General features: G+C 42.1%; 1 protein-coding gene across 1 annotated transcript in view; it reads right to left on the bottom strand.

Moving 5' to 3' along the window:
- Nucleotides 1-25,119, bottom strand: part of CHCHD4 (coiled-coil-helix-coiled-coil-helix domain containing 4) — a 133,170-nt gene that overhangs the window by 102,258 nt on the left and 5,793 nt on the right. The window contains exon 2 of the mRNA XM_044078602.1: nucleotides 4,620-4,718. Within this exon, the coding sequence (XP_043934537.1) occupies nucleotides 4,620-4,718 (99 nt within the window). The remainder of the gene's footprint in view (nucleotides 1-4,619; nucleotides 4,719-25,119) is intronic.

Below are 25,119 nucleotides of genomic sequence, written 5' to 3'. Positions count from 1 at the left end.
GGGCACAATGACCTCTCCTGATCTAGATGTGAATCCCTTCATGATAAGGTGGGCAATATAGAAGGTCTTCCTAACCACTTTGGCAATGTGAGTGTCAAATGAGAGGTTACTGTCAACTTGGGTCCCTAGGTCCCAGATTACCTCTTCCGTACTTAATGGATTACCACCTATGTGGTAATTTGTGGGTACCTTGTTTTTCCCAAAGGGTATGACTATACATTTTTTGGCGTTCAGCTTAAGGCCATGGCTCTGGCATCAATTATCCGTTTCTATGAGGCCTCTCTGTAGGATGCTAGTGTCCGCTGGAGTGTCAATTATGGCACCCAGTTTGCAGTCATCTGCAAACTTTGTCAGCCACAATCCTCCTATGTTTGCCTGCACCTCGGAAAAATAAGTGCCGAACAAGAGGGGTCCCAGGACTGAGCCCTGTGGGACACCACTTGTGACCGGCTTAGAGTCTGACATGGCTCCAGCAACTCTGATCCTGTGGGTTCTGTCCTTGAGCCAGTTTGCAACCCATCTTGTGACATATGGGTTTACATTTAAGCTGGTGAGTTTGTCTATGAAGCCTGAGTGGGGTATTGTGTCGAAAGCTTTTGCAAGGTCAAGGTAGGCTGTGTGAACTACCTTACCCTCATCAATGGCCTTAGTGACCGTTTCAAAAAAGTCGACAGAGTTCAAAAGGCAGGATCTGCCCTTGACAAAGCCAAATTGGGTAGGATCCAATGTCTGTAGGTCCACAATGTCTTTGTTTATGAGTTCCATAATGATCCTCTCCATAGCTTTGCAGACCAGGCTCGTCAAGCTTATGGGGTGGTAATTTCCAGGGTCCGTAGAAGCACCGCCTTTGTGGAGTGGGACCACTGTTGCCGTTCACCACTCTTTGGGTACGTATCCTGTAGTAAGGCTAAGATTAAACAGCAGCCTTATGTGTGGGTTTAGTTCCTCTTGGAGTTCATGTAGCACACAGCCCGGGACACCGTCCGGTCCCATTGATGCTGTGTTTTTAGCTTTAGAGAGGGCGGCTCTCACCTGGGCATCTGAGATGTTAGGGAGGCTACACTCTGCTGGGATAGATATTTCTCCTTTTTTTTGGGGGGGGGATTTGCACTGAACCTGTCTGCCAGAATGTTGGCAATGTCTGTGGGTTCAGTGTATTTTGTGTCATTTTGGACTAACTCTGAGCATATCTGGGAGTTTCCACCCAGGTTACTAACATAGCTAAAGAAGGCCTTGTGATTGTCTTTTGTGTCTTTTGCGATTTTTCTCTCAAAGTTGGCCTTGGATGATTTTATGAGTGATCGTAGTTTTTTGCTAGTACTGATCAGAGATGCCTTCCCTTTTAGGGATTTTGCTCTGTCATGTAGTAGCTTCCTCCTCCTGTTGTAAAGTTTGTTTATGGCTGGGGTCCACCAGACCGGGCGCCTGCCTTTGGGGGAATGGGTCTTGGTTTTATTTGGGATTGCATGATCCATGCATTCTTGAAGGTGCTCATAGAAGGCATTTGTAAAGGATTCAACATTGTGGGTTGTGGTTTCCACTGGCCCAGGGGCCTTGAGGGATACCACTTCAGTCTTAAGAAGTGTGAAGTTGGCTTTTGAGAAGTTCTTCACTGTGGTCTTTTGTGCAGCGGGTGGGGCGGATGTGGATTTCCAGTGAGATTAATTTATGGTCTGATCTCACCAATGAGGGATATACTTCCGGTGTGGAGCATTTTGTCCCCATGTTTGTGATGATCAGGTCTAGTATATTATCTCCTCTTGTGGGAATGGTGACTAGTTGTTCCATCGCATTTGAGTTTATGAATTCTAGGAACCTTTGGGCTAGGGTGTTGGGGCTTGAGTAATGTTCCCAGTCTATGTTTGGGTAGTTGAAGTCTCCCAATATGATAGTATTTGGAGAGACATTCATACTCTCCAGTGTCTTCAGGAAGGCTGTGTGGGGGTTCCCGAGTTTGAGAGGGTGGTCTGTAGCATGCTACAAACTGTAGGGCAGTTTTGCCTATGGTTAGTTGCACCTGGATGGTCTCCGATGCTTCTTGTGTTGCCACTAACCTGGAGGTGTGGATATCTTTGATGAATATGGATACTCCCCCTCCTTTTGTGGTTTGGTCCAAGTTTTGGGGCCGGAAAGCATGATATGAGGTAAAACCTGATGGTGCTGGGGTGCTCTCAGGAGCCTTGAACCAGGTTTTAGTCACTGCACAGACATCGATGTTCTCCATACTGAGGAGGGCTTCGAGAGCGTGCATCTTGATGTTTAGAATTCTGGCATTGAGCACCATTACCCTTAGTTTTTTTCCACTTGTGTTTTCTAAGGAGGTAGGTTTGTCATTTGAGCCTTGCCTAAAAAAGGCACTATGGGGGTGGCAAGAGCCTTGGCCAATATCCGGAAGCCCAGGGGTGACAGGTGCAAGCCATCCCTTGTGAAGCAGCGTGGCTTGTCAAGCATGTCATCCCAAGCAGACAGACATTGGATCCCCTTAGAATGACACCAATAATTAAGCCAATTGTTAAAACTGATAATTTTGTCTTTGTACTGTGGCATCATTCTTGGTGAGGGTAATATGCTGCTCAGGGTCAGGGTCATACCGGCCTGGGCTACATAATCAGAGAGCTCCTCTATGTCTCTTTTCATGTAGTCCAGGGAGGTACATCTCAGGTCATTCACACCGGCATGGACAATGACTGAGGAGTTAAGAAACTTGGGCTCATTCCTGAAGAGTCAATGGGGTTAACAAGGACTACACCTGAGGTAGAAGCTCCATCAGAGATGGACAAAGAACTCCCTTTTAATTTTTTCAAAATTAATTTAACCAACTATACATAACATAAAGAACAGGCCAGAAATAATAGTATATTTTGAGAAGCAATCCACCCTGCTAGCTATCATATTGACAATATATCCCTTAGAGTTGACCCAGTAGTCAGGGACTTGGGGACACACAGAGACAGTAATTTAGCCTTTGACCATCATGCATCTACAGGAGTGAAGAAATCATTCTATGCTGCACAACTTATAAACAAAGGTATGGCATCTAGCCCCAAGAAAGTCATTGTTCCATTGTATTCCTCAGAACCATCATAGTGTACAATGCCCTTTTTGGTATGCACATAACCAGGCATATCCAACGAATGGAACATCCAGGGGTTCCTCGCTAAAAGAATACAGAGTGTACGTACAATCTCCTATGCAGGGCTCCTCAAGGCCCTATCACTGTATTTTTGTCTCCTACAGGCTGTTGAGGGGAGATCTATCCCTGGCATACAGGGCATTGTCAGACTCCACTCTGTTTTACAGATATGCAGGAGGTCCATCAAACAGCACCAAAGTTACCCATTCTAAAGACTTAAACCTTGCCTGTCATATAAACAGGACCTGCTGGAAAAAGAGGTATACCACTGTCTCTGGAACAAGTTCCACTATCCATGTGAAGCAGAGTTCCTCCCTAACCCAATTCAAGTGCAACTTCGACAACTGGATGAAGACCAGAAAATTCATTCCTGACTTGGCACCTACGTCTCTAATGGACACAGGAAACCTGTAAATGGTTCATATCCCAGTCCCCTGATTACACTTATCAAGGTTACCAGAACTTGCCAGAGATTTGGGATGCATGGCTAGGCTTAAAAAGGCCCTTGTGCTCACTAGCCTAGTAAACACCTATGAACAAATAAAAATCACAAACATCACATTTTCCTTAAAACATTTCAGCCCCAAGGCAGACAAGAATAGGAGGAATTTTATGTCCACATTAACAGCATTTTCTAAATACGCTGCTTTTCATTTCTGATAAAGTATCAGTTAAGAAAGAAAACATTAAACAATCATGACAAACCTTAAAAGAATAAAGTCTCATCACCCTACCACTTAAAAATAGCTACTGATAAGAGAGCTACACAGGTAGCAAACAAAATGAAAGCACAACACCAACACCATATGCCAAGGCACAGCAAAAGAAAGCAGAGGCCTAGAGGATGGTGTGGTTAAAGTATCTAAAAAAAGGGGGAAAGAATTAAAAAGGCCTCGTATGAACAGCAGTTTGGGTAGCAGGCAGCAGTATGAACAGTGGAAAAAAAAGCAGCAAAAATTTTGAAAACATGTTTCTCGCAAAAAAAAAAAAAAATACATATTTTTGGAAAGTAATGGAACCATGTGCTATTTTTTCTCCCAATAAAAGAATGCTGAGTAGCAAGAAAGACCCAGAGAAGAAACTAGCCAATACAGCATTACGGATAAGTTGAAGGAGCTAATAGCCTACAGAGTTTTAGATGTCAAATGGACTGATAAGCTGTAGTCTCAGTCCTACTGGTTTGATGATGGTGGACCGCCCTTACCAAATCTAGTTATATTGGTACAGAGCATATCAAAAGTACTACTGGTTTCACAGCCTATAATGACAGGTTCACACTTCAGTTTTGGATGCTGCAAAATGACTTAACATTATATTATAAAATACTTTACCTTAAGGCACATGGTGTCTTTGGTTAGAACTATCAAACCCATAGTCAGTAACTAAGATTTTATTGACCCAGGGCAATAAAATGTTCTGCACTGCAGTGTGCATGCAGTGGTCCATTAGTATCCCGAATTCACACTACAAGCGCAGCTTTTCCTACCTTGGTCTTCATAAGGATCATTAGGGTCATCTGCTATAAGTTCTGCACTGCTTGGTGTTTCGTGGTCTTCTTTGGTCACAAAAATAATTTTGTCTTTCCCTACAAAAAACAAAATAAAACTACATTAAATTGTTTTCAAAAACAGCAGAGCTCACATTTTAAGATATAAAAATCTAAACAGTGGCTTACCACAACATGCATCAATTCTCTATGCAGAGCATTTCAATTTAATTTTTTTCTACAAAAGAAATACTGAAGCTATGTTTCAACCACAGCAAAGCAGCCTATATTGTTAAAGAAATAGTAATTACAGGAAGGTGTGGGACACATGTCTTTTCAGCCACACAACTGAAATCGCTTTTAATGCATCTAAGACTACAAAGCTACTAAGAAAACTATCCACTCCCCAAGTGATCATGACACTTGTACTACACTGCATAAAAAAAATTTAAGTAACTTAACACCAGTGACTACCAATCTTCAAAGAAGCAAGACTGGCTGGTCAATCAAGCACAACTAACTTTTATCACCATGCCAGCCAAACAATGTACTACATCCCAGATGTGCACAAATATCAAATCTCTCCTTAACCCTTCCCTTAAAGCCATACGTACTCTCTTACTTCCTAGCTGCCAGACTCACTACAGAGCCATGACCTGCTTGCACAGTCTCTGGACTTGGGCTATGAAGAAATAAAGCAATGATCTTGTTTTTCCATCAACATCTGTTTAACCTCTCCCACACAGAACATTTTTTCAATTTGTTGCAAAAGACAAATTATCATACCAATTCCCAGAGCTGAAACATGGTTAATCAGCACTCCCACAAGAGCCCAAATCTGGTCCTCTCCTCCTTGACGAGTCCTTCAGAGTTGGAAACAAAGGTCTTCATTTTTTCCTGAGCAAAGAGCTAGTATGTATTTCTGTAACAGCTCCTTCCACAAGTATGTAGTTTAGGTGTAGCAGAGACCACAGCAGCACAGCTATTTAGGGGTTACAGATGTTAATAAAACAGTGCACATTTGCATCTGTAAGCAGATTCATAGGTTCATAGGTTCATACTAGGCTATCTGCCCGAGGGCATTTACAAGCCTAGCCCATAGTTTTGCTGCTTACCTACCCCTTTAGTATCTGTTGAGCAGTGACACTGAGGTAATCCTGGGGTATATCTGCGATCTCCCATCCATTGGTCAAGATTTCTCTTGAACAGGGCCAGGTGTGGTGCTGCTCCATATATACCGGATTTTATTCCACAGCATAGGAGTCTTTGGGTGATGAATCTATCCTCCCCAGCGCCCTATTTAATAGCCGTGTTGAGGTTTAAGTCTCCCGCCTTGTGGCTCTGACGGATCTAGATTTTTGAGGTGAAGCATATTCATCAAATCTGGGTTACCTCTGAGCATGTAAAGCGACTGAATAGAGCTGGAGTTCTTCATTGTACTCAATCATTGGTCTGATGAGTGATGAGTATTTGATCTAGATGAGAATCCCTTCATGATAAGGTGGGCAATGTAGAAGGTCTTCCTAACTACTTTAGCTACATGGGTGTCGAATGACAGACTACTATCAACCTGGGTCCCCAGGTCCCTGATAACTTCTTCTATGCTCAGTGGATTGCCACCTATTTGGTAGCTAGGGGTAACCTTGTTTTTCCCGAAGGGTATTGACTATGCATTTTGGCATTTAACTTAGGCCATGGCTCTGGCACCAGTTATCCGCTTCTGTGAGACCCTTCTGAAGGATATCTGTGTCAGATGTACTATGGCGCCCAGTTTGCAGTTTCCCACTATGGCCCAGTTTGCAGTCATCTGCAAACTTTGTCAGCCATAACCCTCCTGTGTTTGCTTGTACTGAAAAGTAGATGCCAAACAAGAGTGGGCCCAGGACTGAGCCCTGTGGTACACCACTTGTGACAGGCTTTGAGTCTGACATGGCGCCAGCAACTCTGACCCTGTGGGTTCTGTCACTCAGCCAGTTTGCAACCCATCTTGTGATGTATGGGTTAACATTTAAGGTCAACCAAGTTTAGAAGGCATGATCTGCCTTTGACAAAGCCAAACTGGGATGGATCCAAAGTCTGCAAATTCCTATGTCTTTATTTATGAGGTCCATTATGATCCTCTCCATGGCTTTGCAGATAAGGCTTGTCAAGCTAATGGGACCACAGTTGCAGTGCCGCCCCCCCTGGAACGATCCGGAGGTAAGACTATGATTAAACAGCTGTCCTAGCTGTGGGTTACACCATCAGGTCCCATGGATGCTGTGTTTTTTTGGAGAGCAGTTCTCACTAGAAGTTTGCACTGAACCTGTCAGATCTCTCTTAGGCATTCAGAAAGGTTAAGCTTTAAAATGAGTGAAGGTATTGCACCATCTATTTGTATTGGTAGAGGCTCAGACAACTAACCCAGAAAAGTCAAAGTCAACTTTCTCTAGTCCGGTTGTGGACACTGTACAGGGGAGTTTCTAAACTGGCTGAAATGAAGACTGGTTAGTCTGATGAAAGCAGTTGGCTTGCTAAGGTGGAAGAGGAGCTGAATAAAATTTCACATAAAACATGGTCTGAGCACAGGTTAACTGGTACAGGTTTTTTTCTTTGTTAATTATAAAGCAACATTGCTGCCTTTTAGATGCCAGTGTCACAAAAGCGCAGATTTGGTAAACGTGGGTGATTTATATTTAAATCTGTGAAGGAACTATTCCCCTCACTACTGTATCTCAGAACTTAAGGTGAAACAACAGATATTCCAGTATGTGCAAAAATGAATATTTAGTCTCCCAAGTCACTCACATGCACCAACGTGCATACATTGTTTTGTGGCTATGAAGATAACCCTCCTATTGTGAAGCCATGTGACTATGTGCCTAATACTTCCCAGGACTTTAAGTACAGGCAGACTGGCACCAGATTAAGATGTACTGCCATACAATACAGTACAATATGGTGACCTAATACGTACTATACTAAATTTACACAAATGTTAAAAAAGCAGGAATCCTCTGATAGATCCCTATAGTACATCTGCTGTGACTCTGCAAAATATACTTTCCATGCCCTGCAATTACACCCTGAGCAATTGGTTGGCTAGCTAGCTTATAAGGCCAAGTAAAACACCATCACACTTTCAAGTAGGCTGTTAAGATTAATGGAATAAAAAATTCTAGTCATATCTACAAAGATGCAGATTGCGAGGAATCCAACATTCTTGTTATTATGAAGCACATCTGCAAGTGGCCAGAATACAATATTTGTGCTCCAGGCTGATCAGAGGCCATGTCACTCCCTAACTAACATTCCGCATTTGTCAATGTAGGACAGCCGCGGTGGTGCAGAGATTAGTGTCAACTCACAGCAAGAGGTTCCCCGGTTCAATCCCCGGCTGGGGTGCCTTCTGTGCAGAGTCTGAATGTCTTCCCTGCAGATGTGTCTGGTTCCTCCGGGTGCTCTGGTTTCCTCCCACATAACAAAGACATGCAGTAGGTGGGTTGGACACACTAAATTGGCCATAGGTGTTGAGTGTGTGTGTGAGAGTGATTGGCATGGATGAACTACAGAGGCAGGGCTAGCCACACAGCGGTGTAAACCTTGGCTCAAGATGATTTTCACTGTTGAAGTGACACCCTAACCCCATGTGCAAAATGGGAAAAGGGGGTTGAAGATGGATGGATTTATCAATGTAGTCTTCTAGATGACAGGCATTAACCAAGTAATTTTGTAAGTCTGAGCTGGGGAGACATCTACCTCTAGTGATAAGAATGTGGGGGGGGGTGTAAATCTGACAATACCTTGTTTTCACTGTGAAAAGAAAGCTGCCCCTCACAAAACAGCAGTGAAAAGAACAATGATTATATCAGCTATATTTGCTGCTATAAAGTGTCAGCAAAACTTCACACCATATACTGTAAACTCAAAATAAAATTGAAAGTACAGGGCCCCTGCCAACTATGCCACCATGTCTTCTGCCAGTGAAAATTCTGCCATGTAGGGGGTTACTGTGTTGAGCTAGAAATCCTGAAACTTTGAGCAGACTGGTACAAGTGTTACAGCTGTGAAATGATGCAGTAATTGTACCTTATTTCCATCTATACTGCTTCTCCCTTTTCAATTCTCCAAGCTTTAAGGTTCTTAATACCGCAACAGGAGTGGATCCCCATTCCTAAATCATGTTATATTTTATGAAAACAGTATTGCTTAAATCTTTGATGGCGGCCAAGACTGCTCTTCTCAACATCTGTAATGTACCCGGAATTGTATAAACTGGAGAAGGAGGCAATTTACATATGTGTGAGTTGCCTCTTCTCTTCACCCTTTGAGCCCAGGTGCACTTCATGTTACTTGAACTATCTGGGTGCCCTTTCATACTGCCACAGTTTCCACATGCATCTCCCAGTACTTTACAGCTTTATGCTTCTCAGTATGCAGGATACTATACTCATTAGGCGTTAAATATTTCAATAATGAATGCTACTTTTCCCTCATTTCTTCAATTACAATATGTAGTTTTCTTGCTTCTACTACCTTAACTGCTGGCATTTGATGTTTCTATGCCATAACCTGTAAAGGGTGTTACTTCAGCTGGGATACCCATACCGCCTGCACAATGGGCAGGTTATAACTACATCTGTAGCAGCCATGTGTAGGACATGGGAAATTCAGAGACACTGTAAAGAAAAGCACAATGCTCAAAACTGCATGATATGCAGCACATGAAAATGAAAATATGACACAAATCTGAAACCTCATGCAAAATGAGCAACACAAGATATGCAGATGCAGGAGAGAGACAAGGTGGCGCAATTCAGACATATAAAACAGTGTCACTGTTAACCCATGCTCAAAGTTTGAAAGCCACGATTTACTCAATACAGGGCAGAAGCCACGTTAAGCACAACAGCAGAAGTAGCTCAACAGCAAACGTCAACAGCCACACAGTTGGAGACAGTGGTGGCAATACTGCTTGTTGATGCAAACCACAACAACCAAGACAATACATGCAGCAAGTCACATACCACCAGCTGAGAGCAGCAGATAACTAATCACTTCAGGGTCAACAGGTATACACCATGGAACCTAGTCAAATTGTGCTAACCATGAGTGGAATCAAGAAGTGCGTGTGGTATATCCATTCCTACAGACAAAGGAATGTGTACATTCCGACAATCTTGAGTATAGATACCCTCCAGTGACCTACAGCAGACGTACAAGATATATGGCTGGCCTCAACCTTCGAGCACATACTAAATTCCCCAACATCATGCTAAAAATATATATGGGAGCATACCAGATTCCCAGGGATATCGGAGGAGAAAATCAACACCAGGAGTCTAGGAGACTGCACTCTTTCTTGAAGTCCAGACTACATCCATGTTGCACCAGAGGTACATAAACAGGAAAGGCCATCACTCCCTGAACTGCCAAGATGGTCTCTAATGCCTAAGACATTATACATAATTTATTCATGTGCTAATACATATGGCACATGTCTGTCTACATCAACGGATCCTGCGAGGGAACTCTCAACAGTATCACCTTGTCATGTACCAATACACAGTAGATATAATGGCTTATGCATAAAGGAAGCATGCATGTTGGAAGCACACCCCATATAATGTTGAGCACTGTGTATTTGAGGATATTCCAAATATGTCCTTGAATGGACAATGCCCCCCCTACAAATTCTCAAACTACAGACAATGGCAGATGTATCACAACACAGCTCATGATAAAACAAGGAATATCATGTAAAAGTCTCTGGAATGGGACACAACAACACAACTTAGAGCAGCTATGGAGCAAAATATTTATAGTGTGTATTATGCTACACAACCTGGCCTTGTGTAAACAGCCACTGCAAGCCAACAACACTTTGCCAGGACAGACCATAACTGATGCAGCAGCAGTAACTGTGGGGAGAACATAAAAGGGAAGACAATGGAGGAGCAGAGGCAGCATTAGATGTAATGCACTTAATTACTGGCAAAGCAGCAATGGCATCTGGTTCAAAATTATTAGCCATATCACACACAACACAGAATAAATATCATGCATGCTGTAACACTAAGGCTATGAAAGGCAGTATATGGTCTGGCCGCTGTATTTATCAGAAATCAAGAAACCCATACTGTATAGGGGGCAGGTAGGCAGGGCACATTAGTTATCACTAAAAAAAGTGGGGAAATACAGTGATAGTTGACTACAAAGCTACAACACAGGAATTGGATCATGGTAGATAAAAATCCGTAGTCACATACTTTTGAGAGACCACAGGGTGTCAGGGGATCACATTCTCCAGTGGCAGGATTGAGATGCTACTATGCAGCAGAATGTGCACTGTGTGGCTGAACTACATTTGTTGATCTATGGGTAGTGGGTGTCGGCCATCACCTATATGCTAAAAAGGGTTTGCCCACTTACTCATCGAGTAAGAGCAAAAAAATCCTTAACTTCTGCCAGCCTCTTCAAAGTTCATGGTCCATCCCTGTGGCAGATTTGACCACAGGATGTCTTAAGCCTTCTGCTTTCCTTTTGAGAGCATACCCAAGATTCCATTTTGTACCAACTTCAGACATTCATATGCTGCATTATGCCCTGACAAATCTGGATCCATGACATGCTTGACCTGTACTACTATTGGCCAGTAGACATATAATTTATGTGGAGAGTTTGCAGAAGCACAACATTCTCATGGCTTGAGAAATTATGCAGGCAATGCATCCATTTGGTAGCAATATCTGTACATTTGCAGACAAAACCCAACATTTAGTGGGTGTATGTGCTTAATGACACCATGTTTGTATTAATAGTCACTCCCTTACCAAACTGTCTTCTCTGGGGCATCATTTACCACTGCTAATTTTCATCAACCTCCCCCCCCCATTTTCTACATAGGGGGGTTGTGTCACTTGTCGCCATTTCTCCACATTTCACTGCCACTCACACCTTCTTTGGACAGTCATGCTTGACTGTTGCAGGTCTTCTCTAGCACAATCCATCCATCTCTTTCCTGGACACCCTTGTTTCCTCTTGCCTTCTTCCTGTTTGTCCCAAATTTTCTTCACCAGATTGTCTTCTGCTTTCCTGCACATGTGCCCATACAACCATAATCTGCTCTCTTTGACCTTTTCTGCAACTGGAGATACTGTAGCTTCTGCTATGTCCTCATTTCTTCATCTGTCCCACAGTGTGCATCCTACCACCAGTCTCTGGCACAATCTCCATCACCTCTCGCTTCAACTGTTCTGCCTTTAAATGTCCACGTTTCTGTACTATATACAGTAGTACTGGTCACACCACTGTTTTGTACACCTTACTTTTATGCTTCTTTGGTATTTTTCTGTCATACAGTCCCCAACACACACTGCTAGTTGGCTGCAGCCTCACAGATTCAAGCTTTGACCTCCTTATACAGCCTTCCCTTCTCCTCAACAACCCCTCCCAGATACCTGAAACTGTTAACCTGTTCCACTGTTTCACTATTCTCCCTTTAATCTTGATTTTCACCTTCTTCTGATTTCCCCCATTTGCTAAACTGTCTTATCTGTACTCAGTTTCATCCCACATGCCTACAGTTTTGCATTCAATTTCCCTACCCTTTGCTGAAAATCTTGTTCAGAGTCTGCATACAGCAACTTTACTGATCTGTCCCCTCCAACTTTTTTGCTAATGTAGTTCATCACTAGTATGAACAGCAGTGCGTTCAAAGCTGACCTCTGATGCACATCTACTCCCACTGGGAACCCCTGTGTAAGACCAAATGTATCTTTTTCTTCTGTCTCTGTAAAAAAAAAAAGAAAAAAAATCCTTGTTTTCCCGCTTTTCTGAACTAGAATAGTCCAGTCTTCAGATTTTGCTGATCTCTGGGCTTTGTCTTAGTTCCTGTGCTATCTATATCCTTATTTGGATAAGAGGAAGCTTCTTTGTTCACCAGTGGGAGTGGGGAGCACTGAGCAGCCTATTTGTCCCTAGAGGAGTGGTTCCAGCCCAGCAACTTGTAGTCTATTGGCCATTTTGGGTCAATTCCTGGCTCTTTTCAACCCCCTGCTATAAAGCCCATTTTTGCACGCTTTTTCACTTGTATACGACTCCTACGACAGTATCTGTCTGCCTAGGATAACATGGTCGACAAACCATGATGCTTTGCCAGAAATGGCCTGCACCTGTCGCCCCTGGGATTACGGATACTGGCCAAGTGTCTTGCTGCCCCTATAGAGCCTTTTTTAGGCAAGGTTCAAATGACAAATTCACCACCGTAACAGGAAAAGGCAAGTAAAAACTGAGGGTAGTGCTACTCAATGCTAGAAGTCTAAATCTCAAAATGCACTCACTCGAGGCACTCCTTAAAATGGAGAACATCGATATCTGTGCAGTGACGGAGACCTGGTTCGAGCCTCTAGAGAGCATCCCTGCATTACCAGGCTACAACTCATACCACACTTTTCGGCCATCTAACCTGGACAGAAACACCAAAGGCGGAGGTGTGTCCATATTCATTAAGGATATCCACACCTACAGGCTAGTTGCTCAGTATAATGCATCCAAGGTTATCCAAGTGCAACTAACTCTGGGCAAAACTGCAATCCAAATTGTAGCTTGCTACATATCCCCCAACATGCCCCAGGATTCCCACTCCTCATTTCTTGATATACTGGAAAATATTAGGGTTCAACCAAACACCCTAATAATGGGCGATTTCAACTACCCTACCATTAATTGGGAAAACTACATGTACCAACTCCTTCGCTCAATGCTTTCTGAAATTCATAAATTCCAATGCCCTGGATCAACTTATCCACACCCCCACCAGGGGCAACAATATCCTAGGCCCACTCATTGCCAAGATGAGTGACTGGTGTTCCACACCTGAAGTCAACTCCTCACTGGTCAGATCCGACCATAAGTTAAATCACCCTAGATAGCCGCATCCCGTCCCCACCCACCATTAAGGAAACCATGGTAAAAAATTTCTCCAAAGCCAACTTCATGCTTAAGACAGAAGTGGGGAACTTCAGGACACCCACGCAGATGGACAATACAGTTACAACTGCTGAAGCCTACACAAATGCACTCTATAAGCATTTACACGAGTGCATGGATCCTGCTATCCCAAACAGAACCAAGACGCTATCCTCCAAAAACAAAGAAACCAATCTGGTGGTCCCCTGCCATAAACAAACTCTACAACAGAAGGAAGAAACTGTTGCAAGAGAGTAAAATCCCATAAGTGGAGGAGCTCCTTGGTCAGCCTCAGTAAGAAGCTGAAATCCCTTATAAGATCCTCCAAAGCTAGCTACGAAAACAAAAGGGCCCATATCTATACAGGAAGAATGCAAAGTCCCTGTAATCACATCTATGCAGGTAAAAGCTGCACTCTCTAAAACCAAAAACACAGCATCCATGGGACCGGACAACATCCCAGGCTGCATTTTACATGAACTTCAGAATGAACTGGCTCCCCACCTAAGCACCATGTTCATTCATAGTCTCACGTCAGGCTTTGTACCCACTGAATAGCACACAGCAACCGTTATCCCACTCCACAAAGGGGGAGCCACCACTGAGCCTGGGAACTATCACCCTATTAGCGTGACAAGCCTGGTCTGCAATGTATCATCATGGAACTCAAACAAAGATATTGGTAACCTCCAAACTCTGGACCCCACCCAGTTTGGGTTTGTGAAAGGCAGATCATGCCTTTTGAACCTGATCGACTTCTTTGAGGCAGTCACCAAAGCCGTAGACGAGGGTAAGGTGGTTCACACAGCCTATCTTGACCTTGTCAAGGCTTTCGACACCATCCCCCATTCTGGAATTACAGCTAAACTCACTAAACTAGGTATAAATCCCTACGTCACAAGATGGGTTGCCAAGTAGCTCACTGACAGAACCCACTCTGTAAAAGTTGCAGACTCCAAATCGGATTTCAAACCGGTAACAAGTGGAGTACCACGGGGTTCAATCCTGGGACCTCTCCTGTTTGGTATCTACTTCTCTGAAGTACAGGCTAACACAGAAGACCTCTGGCTAAAGACGTTCAGAGGACTGCAAACTAGGACCCATAGTAGAGTCCACAAATGATGTTGACATCCAACAGAAGGCCTCACTGAGACAGATACCTGGTGTCAGAGGCATGGACTCAAGCTCAATGCCAAAAAGTGCATCGTCATCCCCTTTGGTAAAAACTCTGTACCCATGAACTGCCACATAGATGACAGTCTACTTAATGCCGAATGTGTGATAGACCTTGGGACCCAGGTGGACAGTAGTTTCTCCTTTGATAATCACATCGCCACAGTAGTCAGGAAATCCTACTACGTGGCATACCTCATCACAAAAGGGGTCTCATCCAGGAAGAAAAGAGGTCATTGTTCTCCTCTACTCTGCACTCATTAGATCCATTAGAGAGTACAACGCCCCTTTTGGTATGTACCTCACAAGACATCTGCAGCAGCTGGAAAGGCCACAGAAGTACCTCACAAAGAGGATTACTGGCCTCAAACAGATGCCCTACACTGACCATCTCAAAAAACTCCAGCTTTGCTCTGTAGCATATCACCTACTCCAAGGAGATCTCTGCCTAACATATAAAGCCATGTTAAACCCAGAGCTGTTGGACATGCTACACCTAAATAAATCCTAATCCCTCAGAGCTACACGCTCTATGCACCTAAACCTCGTCACCACAACAAACAGGAAATGCTGGAGGGATAGATTCCTGTCCCAGAGACTTCCTCCTCTGGAACACGCTACCCATCTATGTCAAGCAAAGTTCCTCATTAGCACTCCAAGAAAAATCTTGAGTGGATGGGAAATAGGAAATACACCCTGGGGATCACTTCTGTGGCTGTGCTCAACAGGGGCACAGGAAATTAACTTTCTTGGGTGGTGCTAGCCAGGGAACCTTGTTGGCTAGGCTTACTTAGGCCCTTGGGCTGACAGCCTAGTACCTACCTATGTACGCTTTCGTACAGTGCATTGGTGTATGATTCGGCAGTCATGCATCTATTTTCCATTGGCATGGGTGCCCTGAAGTTAGCCCCCCCTGTTTTTACGAGTCCAAAGTCAGCTTTGGAGAAGTTTTTCATGGGGGGATACCTTTGCGGGGGGTGTGTGGGTGAGATTTGGATTTCCTTGGCGATTAGTTTGTGGTCAATTCTAACCAGACAGGAATTGACTACTGGTGGAGAGCAAAGGTTGCTCATGTTAGTAATAACTAGGTCAAGGACGTTGCCTCCTCTAGTGGGGGGGTAAGAATGAGCTGGTCCAGGGGATTGGAATTCTAGGAAGCATTGGGCCAGTGCATTGGTACACGAGTAGTTTTCCCAGTTGATGGAGGGGGTAGTTGAAGTCACCTAGTATGAGTGTTGGGTTTCATCTTAATAGTTTCCAGGGTGCTTAGAAATATGGAGTGAGAGTCTTAGGACATGGTTGGGGACCTATAGCAAACTATGACATGAATCTCAGTCTTACTCAATTTTTAGTTGTACATAGACCATCTCAGATGCATTATGCTGGGTTACTAGTCTGGAGGTGTGCATACCCTTTATGACTATGGAGACACCACCACCTTTGGTCCATGTTCTGGGGCCAAAAGGTGTGGAATGAGTTATAGCCTGGTAGCGCAGGGGTGCTTTCTGCTGCTTTAAAACCAGGTCTCCATTACAGCACAAATGTTGATGTTCTCCATTTTGAGGAGTGCTTTGAGCGAGTGCATCTTGAGATTTAGACTTCTAGCGTTGAGCAGCATTACCCTCAGATTGCATTCATTTAATGCTGTTATGGTGGTAATTTGGTCTTTGGAACACCACCTAAAAAAGGCACTATAGGGGTGGCAAGAGCCTTAGCCAGTACCCAGAAACCCAGGGGTGACAGATGCAGACCATCTCTGGCAAAGCATTGCGGTCTGTCATTCATATCATCCCAAGCAGACAAATACTGGATCCCCTTAGAATGACACCATAAACTTAGCCAATTGTTAAAGTCAATCATTTTCTGTTTGCACTGCGGTACCATTCTGGGCAATGGTAGGATTCTGCTCAGGGCTAGGGTCATACCTGCCTGGGCCACGTAATCCGAGAGCATCACCATGTCTCTTTTCATGCAAGTCCAGGAAGGTGCGTCTCAAGTCATTCACACTCACATGAACAATGAGAGTCATACTTGTACTAATGAGTGCATTGGCCAAGATTACCTAATAGCTGTCAGTTTTAAGATGCTGGATTAATTGTTGTCTGCTAGCATCAGTTTAAGAACTGCATGCTCTTCCATTTAGAAAGTGGAACTAATTTTTGCTAGCCCATTTAAAAAAAAAAAAAAAAAAAAAAAAAAGACATTATTCCCCGATTATCAGTTTGCTATTATTGTACGTTCTCCATGCAGACTTATGTTAAAGTTTGCTTGCTTGTTTGTTTGTTAACAGGGAAGACCACTGATTTACACAGACCTTTTCTCAAACTCTGCCCACAAGCAATATCTAGTTAGACGACTTGCTCACTCAGAGTTACACAGCAGACAAATGGAAGCCTAGGGAATCAAACTCTGGACTAGAATGCCTACATAAAGTTCTCTGCAATTATCTTTAAATTCTATTCTTGTTTGTTTGCAGAAATGCCACTGCTGCAACAGTCAAGTAATGTAGGTCAACTGAGGGGGAGGTAGATTAAAGCTATAAGCAGTACAGCCACAAGACTAGCGAATTGCAACTGAAACCTAGTTAAGACTGTACTTGACTGGTTAATTTTATCCCTGCTCCAATTACTCTTTAGCTGAATTTGTTAACCTCATCATAGTTATAACCGTTTAGCAGGCAGAAAGAAAAGAGCATACAGCAAAACATTGATGCAACAAAACTGGAGTTACGCCATTCAGTGACTGCTATCATTGTTATTTTGCTGGAAATGCTTCAGGCACAGTTACACAACTGACTAAACAAAACTATGTGAAACTGACTTAAAGCAAACACTCATCAAGATCTGTTTTAGGGTTTTCTGCTCGATTTGAGAAAGCAGAGGTAGGAATTTCTGACTGGATAAGGATATCCTTAACATTTTGAGTCTGGTGTCCATGTTCCCCAGTGGTAATGCAGGCCCAATTGCCTTACATGAAGCAAAGGATTATGTGAACATAAAATATATTGCTCATAAGACTAAGACTAGTGCAGGCAAATTAAACTTTCTTTGTGAATATTTCTGATTCACAGTTGGCTATCAATGAGAATTGTAGTTGGCTTGCAATGCTTATGACAGTTTGGTCCTGTATTAAGTTTAAATGGATCCAACATTTTCCTGTAGCCCAGTGGTAGTGGCTAGACTGCTTCAGACAGCTTCATTTTCAGATTTCCTTGGCTGCTTTTTGTACAAATGCTACACATACTCATATGAGTTTTTCATGACATCTCTGGTTTCCTTCCACATCCCAAAGATGTGCTGATAGGTAAACTGTCATTAGGCGTGTGTGTCCTTATGAAGAACTGGGGTCCTGCTCAGGATCACCTCCATGCATTACATGCACTGCCTGCCATGACAAGCTTCAGATCCTCACAACTGTAAATAGGAGAAAATCAGTCAGCAAAATTAAATGAACACACAATTATTATGTCTTGGGTTTTGATTAATTATTCCTTTTGAAATTACAGCAAGGAAACTGAAGTGCACCAAATGTGTTCTGTGTTCCAATTATGATAGACTGCATCAGGAGACTGGATTAATGCCTCTTGCATGCCTACAGCACTGTGCAGTTATTAGGTAGGGTCCTGAGTGGGGATAAGTTTTTCAAACTTTATTACTTGACATTTGTTTACTGGGGAGGCACAACTCTGCTAGTAGCCCATTTTCAGCGGAGGCCCAGGGAGAAAAGCTCCAAAATACAACTGACACAAACATTTTTTACGTGTTCGTTACACATTAGCTACAAAGTATACACTCATGCCTACAAAATTACAAAATACAAAATTACAAAATACAAGTATAAAGAGATATGCAAGATACATACTGGTGTCTAGACATTTCTACGAGTACAAGACAGAAGCTAGATGGGAGAAATAAGGGTAATTTTGGAGGGAGTTAGGGAAATAAGAGAACTTAAAAGAGAACACATGGGTTTACAGAAATTGAGTTAATAGAACTGACAGTACTATCAGTTTGGGGCCGTGTATGAACACAGCCAGTTGTCAATTAAGTGTACCTTGAAAAGTTGTTTAAACTTGGATGGGTTGTTGTTATTTTGGAAATGTTGAGGGATGGTATTCCAGCCCCTGGATGTATGATCCGAGTAAAGAGAATCCCCAAAACTGTTATTAGATTTTCTGAATTTTAATAGGAATTTGTTGGATGATAGGATTCTTTTATTGGAGCAGGGTTCTAAAAGGTTTTCAAGTGCTAGGCACTTATCAGGTTGGTATATTAAGATATGGACTTTCAGATGACTGAAGGACAGAAGGTTGGGTAGTTCTAGCCAGTTTACTTGGCCAATAGCAGCAGTGGTTGAGATCTGTATGGTGGGTTTGTGGCAAATCTGGCAACTCTGTTATAGCAAGCTTCAAGCTTAGCTAGGTCTGTTTTTCTTAAGGTTGACAAAGATGGGCAAGGCATACAGTACAGTATGATCGATAGCAGGTGGGTCCTGGCAATAACTTGTGGAACTGGTGAGGTATGGTATAGAGTGAGCAGAGTTTTATATGGGTCTTTTTAATTGACTAGTGCTAAGTGTTTATCAAATCGCAAGCTGTTATCAATGGTGACTCCAAGTAGTTTAGTACGAAAGCCAAGTTCAATTTTGGTATTGTTTGCTGAATAGATGAGAAAGAAGGATGTGAAATCAGCTGATTTGTTATTGGAAAAGAGCATTAATTTAGTTTTATTACAACCAAGAATAAGTTGACGGTTGGAAAGCCAAGATTCTATGGCTGAGCAGGATTATATCTTGGAGTTGTGGAAGGGATTGAAATTATGTCTTCAATAATAAAGGATTTATTACTGAAAAATTGATTTACAGGCACTAATGCAGCCAACACAGACAGCCTGCAAAAACTTTGAGTAGGTAGAGAGGGGAGGTGAACAAAAACCATGACGGTTTGTCTTACACTGATGTGGGACAGTTAAGTCAAGGAATCGGCGGCAACCTATGGTCTACAGGGTCGTTAACAAAAGATTCAACGTCATCATTCAAACAAACCTAACAGCAGCACAGGTTTTCTTTGGTGGCATCAGGAAAGATTTAACAAAGTTCCTACTGATTAGAAAACAGCAGTCACAGTTACTGAAGATGCAAAAATACTTCCTGCTTGCACAAAAAGTGTCTTCCAAAAAAGTACAAAGCCCAAATTCAGAGGTGCAGTGAGTATAGGTCTGTATAACCATTATGTTAGCCCACTGTAGTCATAAGCAGGCAAACTACACCTAACTGTGGTAACCTATGTTGCCATCACAGTCACCTCCCTATGTGACCATTTTAATTATGCAGCCATGCTATTTAAGAGCAAATGTGAGCCTCATGACAGAGAAAATATGGAGTCTTGTCAGCGAAGCAACTCTCAATCAGTGTCAAGAGGTTATGACAGAAGTGAAGGGGAACATTGACCTTTAGGTTAACTTACTCAGTTAAGTGTCTCTGCCGTAGTACTTTTCATACTTTCTGGAGCACTACTGATGTGGAAGGGGCTGGTCACTTAATCACTTGGGAAGATAACCAACATGCTTTGAATTTTACTCCATACAAGTATACTTTTCACAACTCAAACATGCCTACTAATGGGGGAGCAGGATCATCTTCACCTCTGAAAATGTGATTAGTATGCATGGGGTGGTCCCCAAGGTTTAGCTTTCACAATTCCTAAGGCTGTATTTACAGGGATGAGATACAATAAGCTTCACTTTCAGAAATTTTATTAAATACTGTCCACATTTCCTACAGATCCTTATGGGGGTCATTTACTTCACTTCAGGAAGGTAAGCCACAATGGCTCACTGAGGTCCATTCTGTATAGGTGTACCTTTCGCACTTTATACCATTTATAGCCGGGGGAGGGGTCGTCATCTTTACAAAGCAAGAATGTAATCCTGCACACAGACTGCCATACAACTTAATGCTATGAATTGCTTCCTACAGTGTATAGTCTGATTCCATCAGCTTCCATTTGCCTACCGTGAGGCTCTTGAGGTACACAACTCCATAAATGGCGACATCATCAGGGTCTACTTATTAGTTTCCTCCTCAAGTGCTTAGCAGTGCCCTTTACAGACACAGACACCTTGAGTGACATTTTCACCTGTAAAATCACAATCGGAATTTCAGCAATACATAGTTGCATACAAGACAACTAGTTTGCAGTAACAAGCAATTATCAGAGCTGCAAACCGGGCACTCCTGACATTGCTTTATATTCTCACTTCAACTGTCTAATAAATAAAAAGGGTCTGTTGCCATGGATATGAACTTTCCCACTATCTCCATTACCAGCTTGGTGGATATGGGCATCCCGAGGCAATGTAGAAATTGCCCAATGTTTACTGACAACCGTTTAATTTTCAAACAAACTAATTTGGTATGCGAAAGATGTATTCACACAACGTCACTGGAGGAAAAGCTCTCATTTAAAAGTACTCAGTGTCAGTAACATTGTCAGTAATACACATGCTGCATCCATCACACAAAATTCAAAGCAGACACACAGACCCACATATACTGAGGCACTTTAACCTTCCTAAACCCCAAAGACCTCCTAGATGAAGTACATGTAACAAATACCCTCAGCAGCCCTGAATGCACACTTTCAAAACACCCACTTGAAAACATACAACCACATCTCATGGACCCCCTACTTCTAAGCCCATACAGCAAGACACCACATAATCTAACATTCTGGTCACTGGAGACTTCATTGTGAGACACATCGATGTCCCTCTCACCAGGCTGAGTAAGGAAAAGTCACAGTCAGTTGTTTGTCAGGAGCTAGGATCTGCCACATTACACACGTACTCGGGTCACTGGACCACAAGTACCACTATGAGTCAGTCACAGTCTATATGGGTGAAAATGACCTGAGATGTACCTCCCTAAACTACATGAATAGAGATATTATGGAGCTCTCAGAATGCTTGTCCCAGGCTGGTACAAGTCTAGCACTGAGCAGCATTTTACCTTCTCCAAGGATGACAAAAAATGACAGACATTAATAACTTGCTTAGAGTCATTATACGGGGGTGCAGTATTTGTCAACAAAGAAGGAGATGGTCAACAGATCACTCTGCATTGCCAGAGATGGTCTGCATCTGTTCCCTCTAGGCTTTCAAATATTAACTAACACACTGTCTTTCCCCACAGTGCTTTTTTTGGCAATGTCAAACAAAGGATTCCCAACACAGCAAATCAAAACCAAGAAAATCTTAAGGTATTACTGCTCAATGCTACGAGTCTAAACAAAAAATACACTACCTAGAAGCTCTGTTCATCCTATAGAATGAGGATGTCTGTGCAGTCATTAAGACATTGTATAAAGCCACTGACAGTGCAAGGTTAAAATGCCTTCCACACATTTAAACCAGCTACTAAACAGACAGGGACTGAAGGAGAAGGTATCTCAATTTACATCAAAAATAAATACACCTCAAGGTTGGTCAAGCAGGACAATGTATTTGAACTTCTCCATTTTCAAATCACCACAGGCAAAATCCAATACCACTTCCTTGCAAGTTGCAGGTCTCCCTCTATGAACCAGCAAACCCATACCGTGTATTTAAACTTATTGGAAACACTCACCATCCAACCCAATACCATACGGGCAACTTTTAATTACCCCACTATTAACTGGGAATCCTATGCAATACCAAATATACAGGCAAAGAGATTCCTGGATTTTTTTAAAACTTTTTGAACCAGATGGTCAATACACCCAACCAGGGGTGCAACCATACTGAATCTGGTCCTCACTAATATGGGAGAGTGCTGCACAACCCTAGTGTAGTGTAATGTCTTATCTGGCAAGGTCAGACCAAAAAATGGCCTCCTTTGAAGTAAAAGTAAAACCTGGAACCCCAGCTAACCTACTCTGAGGCTAAGCTCCTGCAATTAAGGGATAACCTGGCAAAATTTCAAGCCCCCATAAACCCTGAGAACGCTGCTGCTTATGCAAAATTGTTCACAGAAACCCTGTACAAACATGTTAATAGCTGCACTCACCAGGAAGAAATACAGAGCTAACTTTCCTACCCTGGTGTTGTCACAAACCCAAAAGGCTGTGTAACAGAAGAAATAAAATCATGGCAAAAAATTAGAAGGTGCAGCACCCAGCAGGATAAAACACACTCTCAAACTAAACAAACTTAGAGGACAAATAATCTACCAAAGTCAAATTTGAGGTAAATTTGGCCTCCCAGGCCAAGGACAACCACAAGACAACCTTTAGCGATGTCCATTATCTCAAAGGCAATTCTGTGCAGAGCTCATTATAAACAGAGCCACCTATACTAAGCTAGAAGATATAGCAAACCTACTGGCTGACAAATTCATCTCCAACTTTACCCCTCCCTTTCCCTCAGGAAATACCACCAAGTACAACTCTCCCTGCCATCACTAAGGAAGAGATCCTTAATGCGCTCTCTCTCCAAGGCCAAAAAATACTGCATCAATGGGCCCAGACAATATCCCAGGTTTTCCTTCTAAAAAGCATGAAACATTACCTATTTTGTTAGAGGGAAATTGAGAAAATAAATGAATACATTAAAAATAATCTAATATTTAAAAAGGATATTAATGAATATAAGACTAACACTAATTATCCAAAACCTAAAGCAATTATGCAGAATGAGGCAACAGAAGATTGGAATTATGTGAGTGGTGAAGGACAACATAATGGAAGGAACGCACAAGTTAGTGAGAATATAGGGGACCTTGACGACTTCTCAGAATATCCACCACTGAGAAGATCGGAAAGGTTAAAAAATAAAGATAGGAACTACCAGCAGCAGACTTTTCATTGGAAGGGAGTGGAAGAGGGGGGAAAGGGAGATACTAGTAGGAGAAGGTATACCCCACCCCGAATTAAACAGCAGTATCATTATAGATTAGAATAATGAGAATAAGTTTATGAAGGATGGTTTTAATATATACAATTTTAGTAGCATTAACATAACTAGTGAACATTTTAGTCTCCTATCCAAAGGTTTAAAATTTATTCCTTGAAAAAAGGTGATATGGCCAAGGTTATTATAGACTTTAAAGTATTTACTAGAAAAATAAATTTAGGTCTGACGTTGCCTCAACAAAACATGGTTCCAACCACAACATGTACTTTGACAAGTATTTACAACCCCCCTATATACCCTCAGTTAAAACATTTTGAGAACATAGTAGAGAAAAAGCTTAGGGAGGAGCATGCCAAGGTAAAATACAGGGCAAATCTAACACAAGAGAGAACAATTTTGTAACTGAAGTAAGGGCAAACAGAGATACAGTAACGAAACCTGACAAAGAAAGTGGAATAGTGATCATGGATGATATAACGTATGAAGGGAAAAAATGTTGAGGGAAACTAACAAATACATAAATGTGTCCCGAAATGAAATCAACATAGTTTATAGTAAAATTGATATCGTGTTGGATGACATGTTAACAGAAGGTCTTACTGACTAAAAAACCTAAAAATATTTGAGTAGATAAACCGAAGATACCCACAATGTTTGGTATACCAAAGATCCACAAGGATGAAACTGATTCACCATTAAGACCAATAGTGTCTGCTGAGGGATCTAAAACTTTACCATTAGCTAAATATGTGGATGAAAAATTGAAAAAGCTTTGGTTAAAAAGGGAAATTATTAAGAGACTCACAGGATTTTTAAGGGCAATAAAGGATGACCTATATAGTGAAGACTTTATATTTGTAAAAAGTGATGTGACTGACCTGTTTGGTAGTATACCCCATGATGAAGGGATGAAGATGTTAGAGGAAATTATTTTTGAAGATGAACTCACCAGAAATGAACAGATAGTTTGTTTAAATTTGGTCAATTTAGTGTTAAAATATATATATTTTTTCAAAGGTGAGTTTTACCAACAAATACAGGGGGTTGCAATGGGAGCAGCATGTGCCCCAACTTATGCCAACTTAATTTTAGCCAAATGGGAAGAGACACGTGTTTAAGGTCTGTGTATTCTTCTCAATGGCACTTGTACAGGAGATTCTTGGATGATATTTGTATTTTATGGAATGGTAATCAAGGTGTTTTAGAGGAATTTTTAAACTTATCTGAATCACACAACTTTGTTTTCAAAGTTTACCCACAATTTTTCTAGTGAACAATTATTTGGCAGAGTTATACAAGACAAATGGTAGATTTAACTCAAAAATTCAAAGAAAACTCTCACTAACTCCTTCCTACATTTCAACAGTGCACATTCCACTCATTACAAAAGGAACATCCTCAAAGGGCAATATGTATGTGCCAGTAGGATGACATCAGGGGATGCTGATTTTGAAGTTGAATGTGCTTTGCTTGAATCCTTTTTTAAG

The sequence above is a fragment of the Protopterus annectens genome, chromosome 7.part1 (genome assembly GCF_019279795.1).
Source record: "Protopterus annectens isolate FY-2018-M chromosome 7.part1, PAN1.0, whole genome shotgun sequence".
NCBI classification, from domain to species: domain Eukaryota; kingdom Metazoa; phylum Chordata; order Ceratodontiformes; family Protopteridae; genus Protopterus; species Protopterus annectens.
Note: the sequence above shows the minus strand (reverse complement) of the source record. Positions and strands in the feature narration are given on the sequence as shown.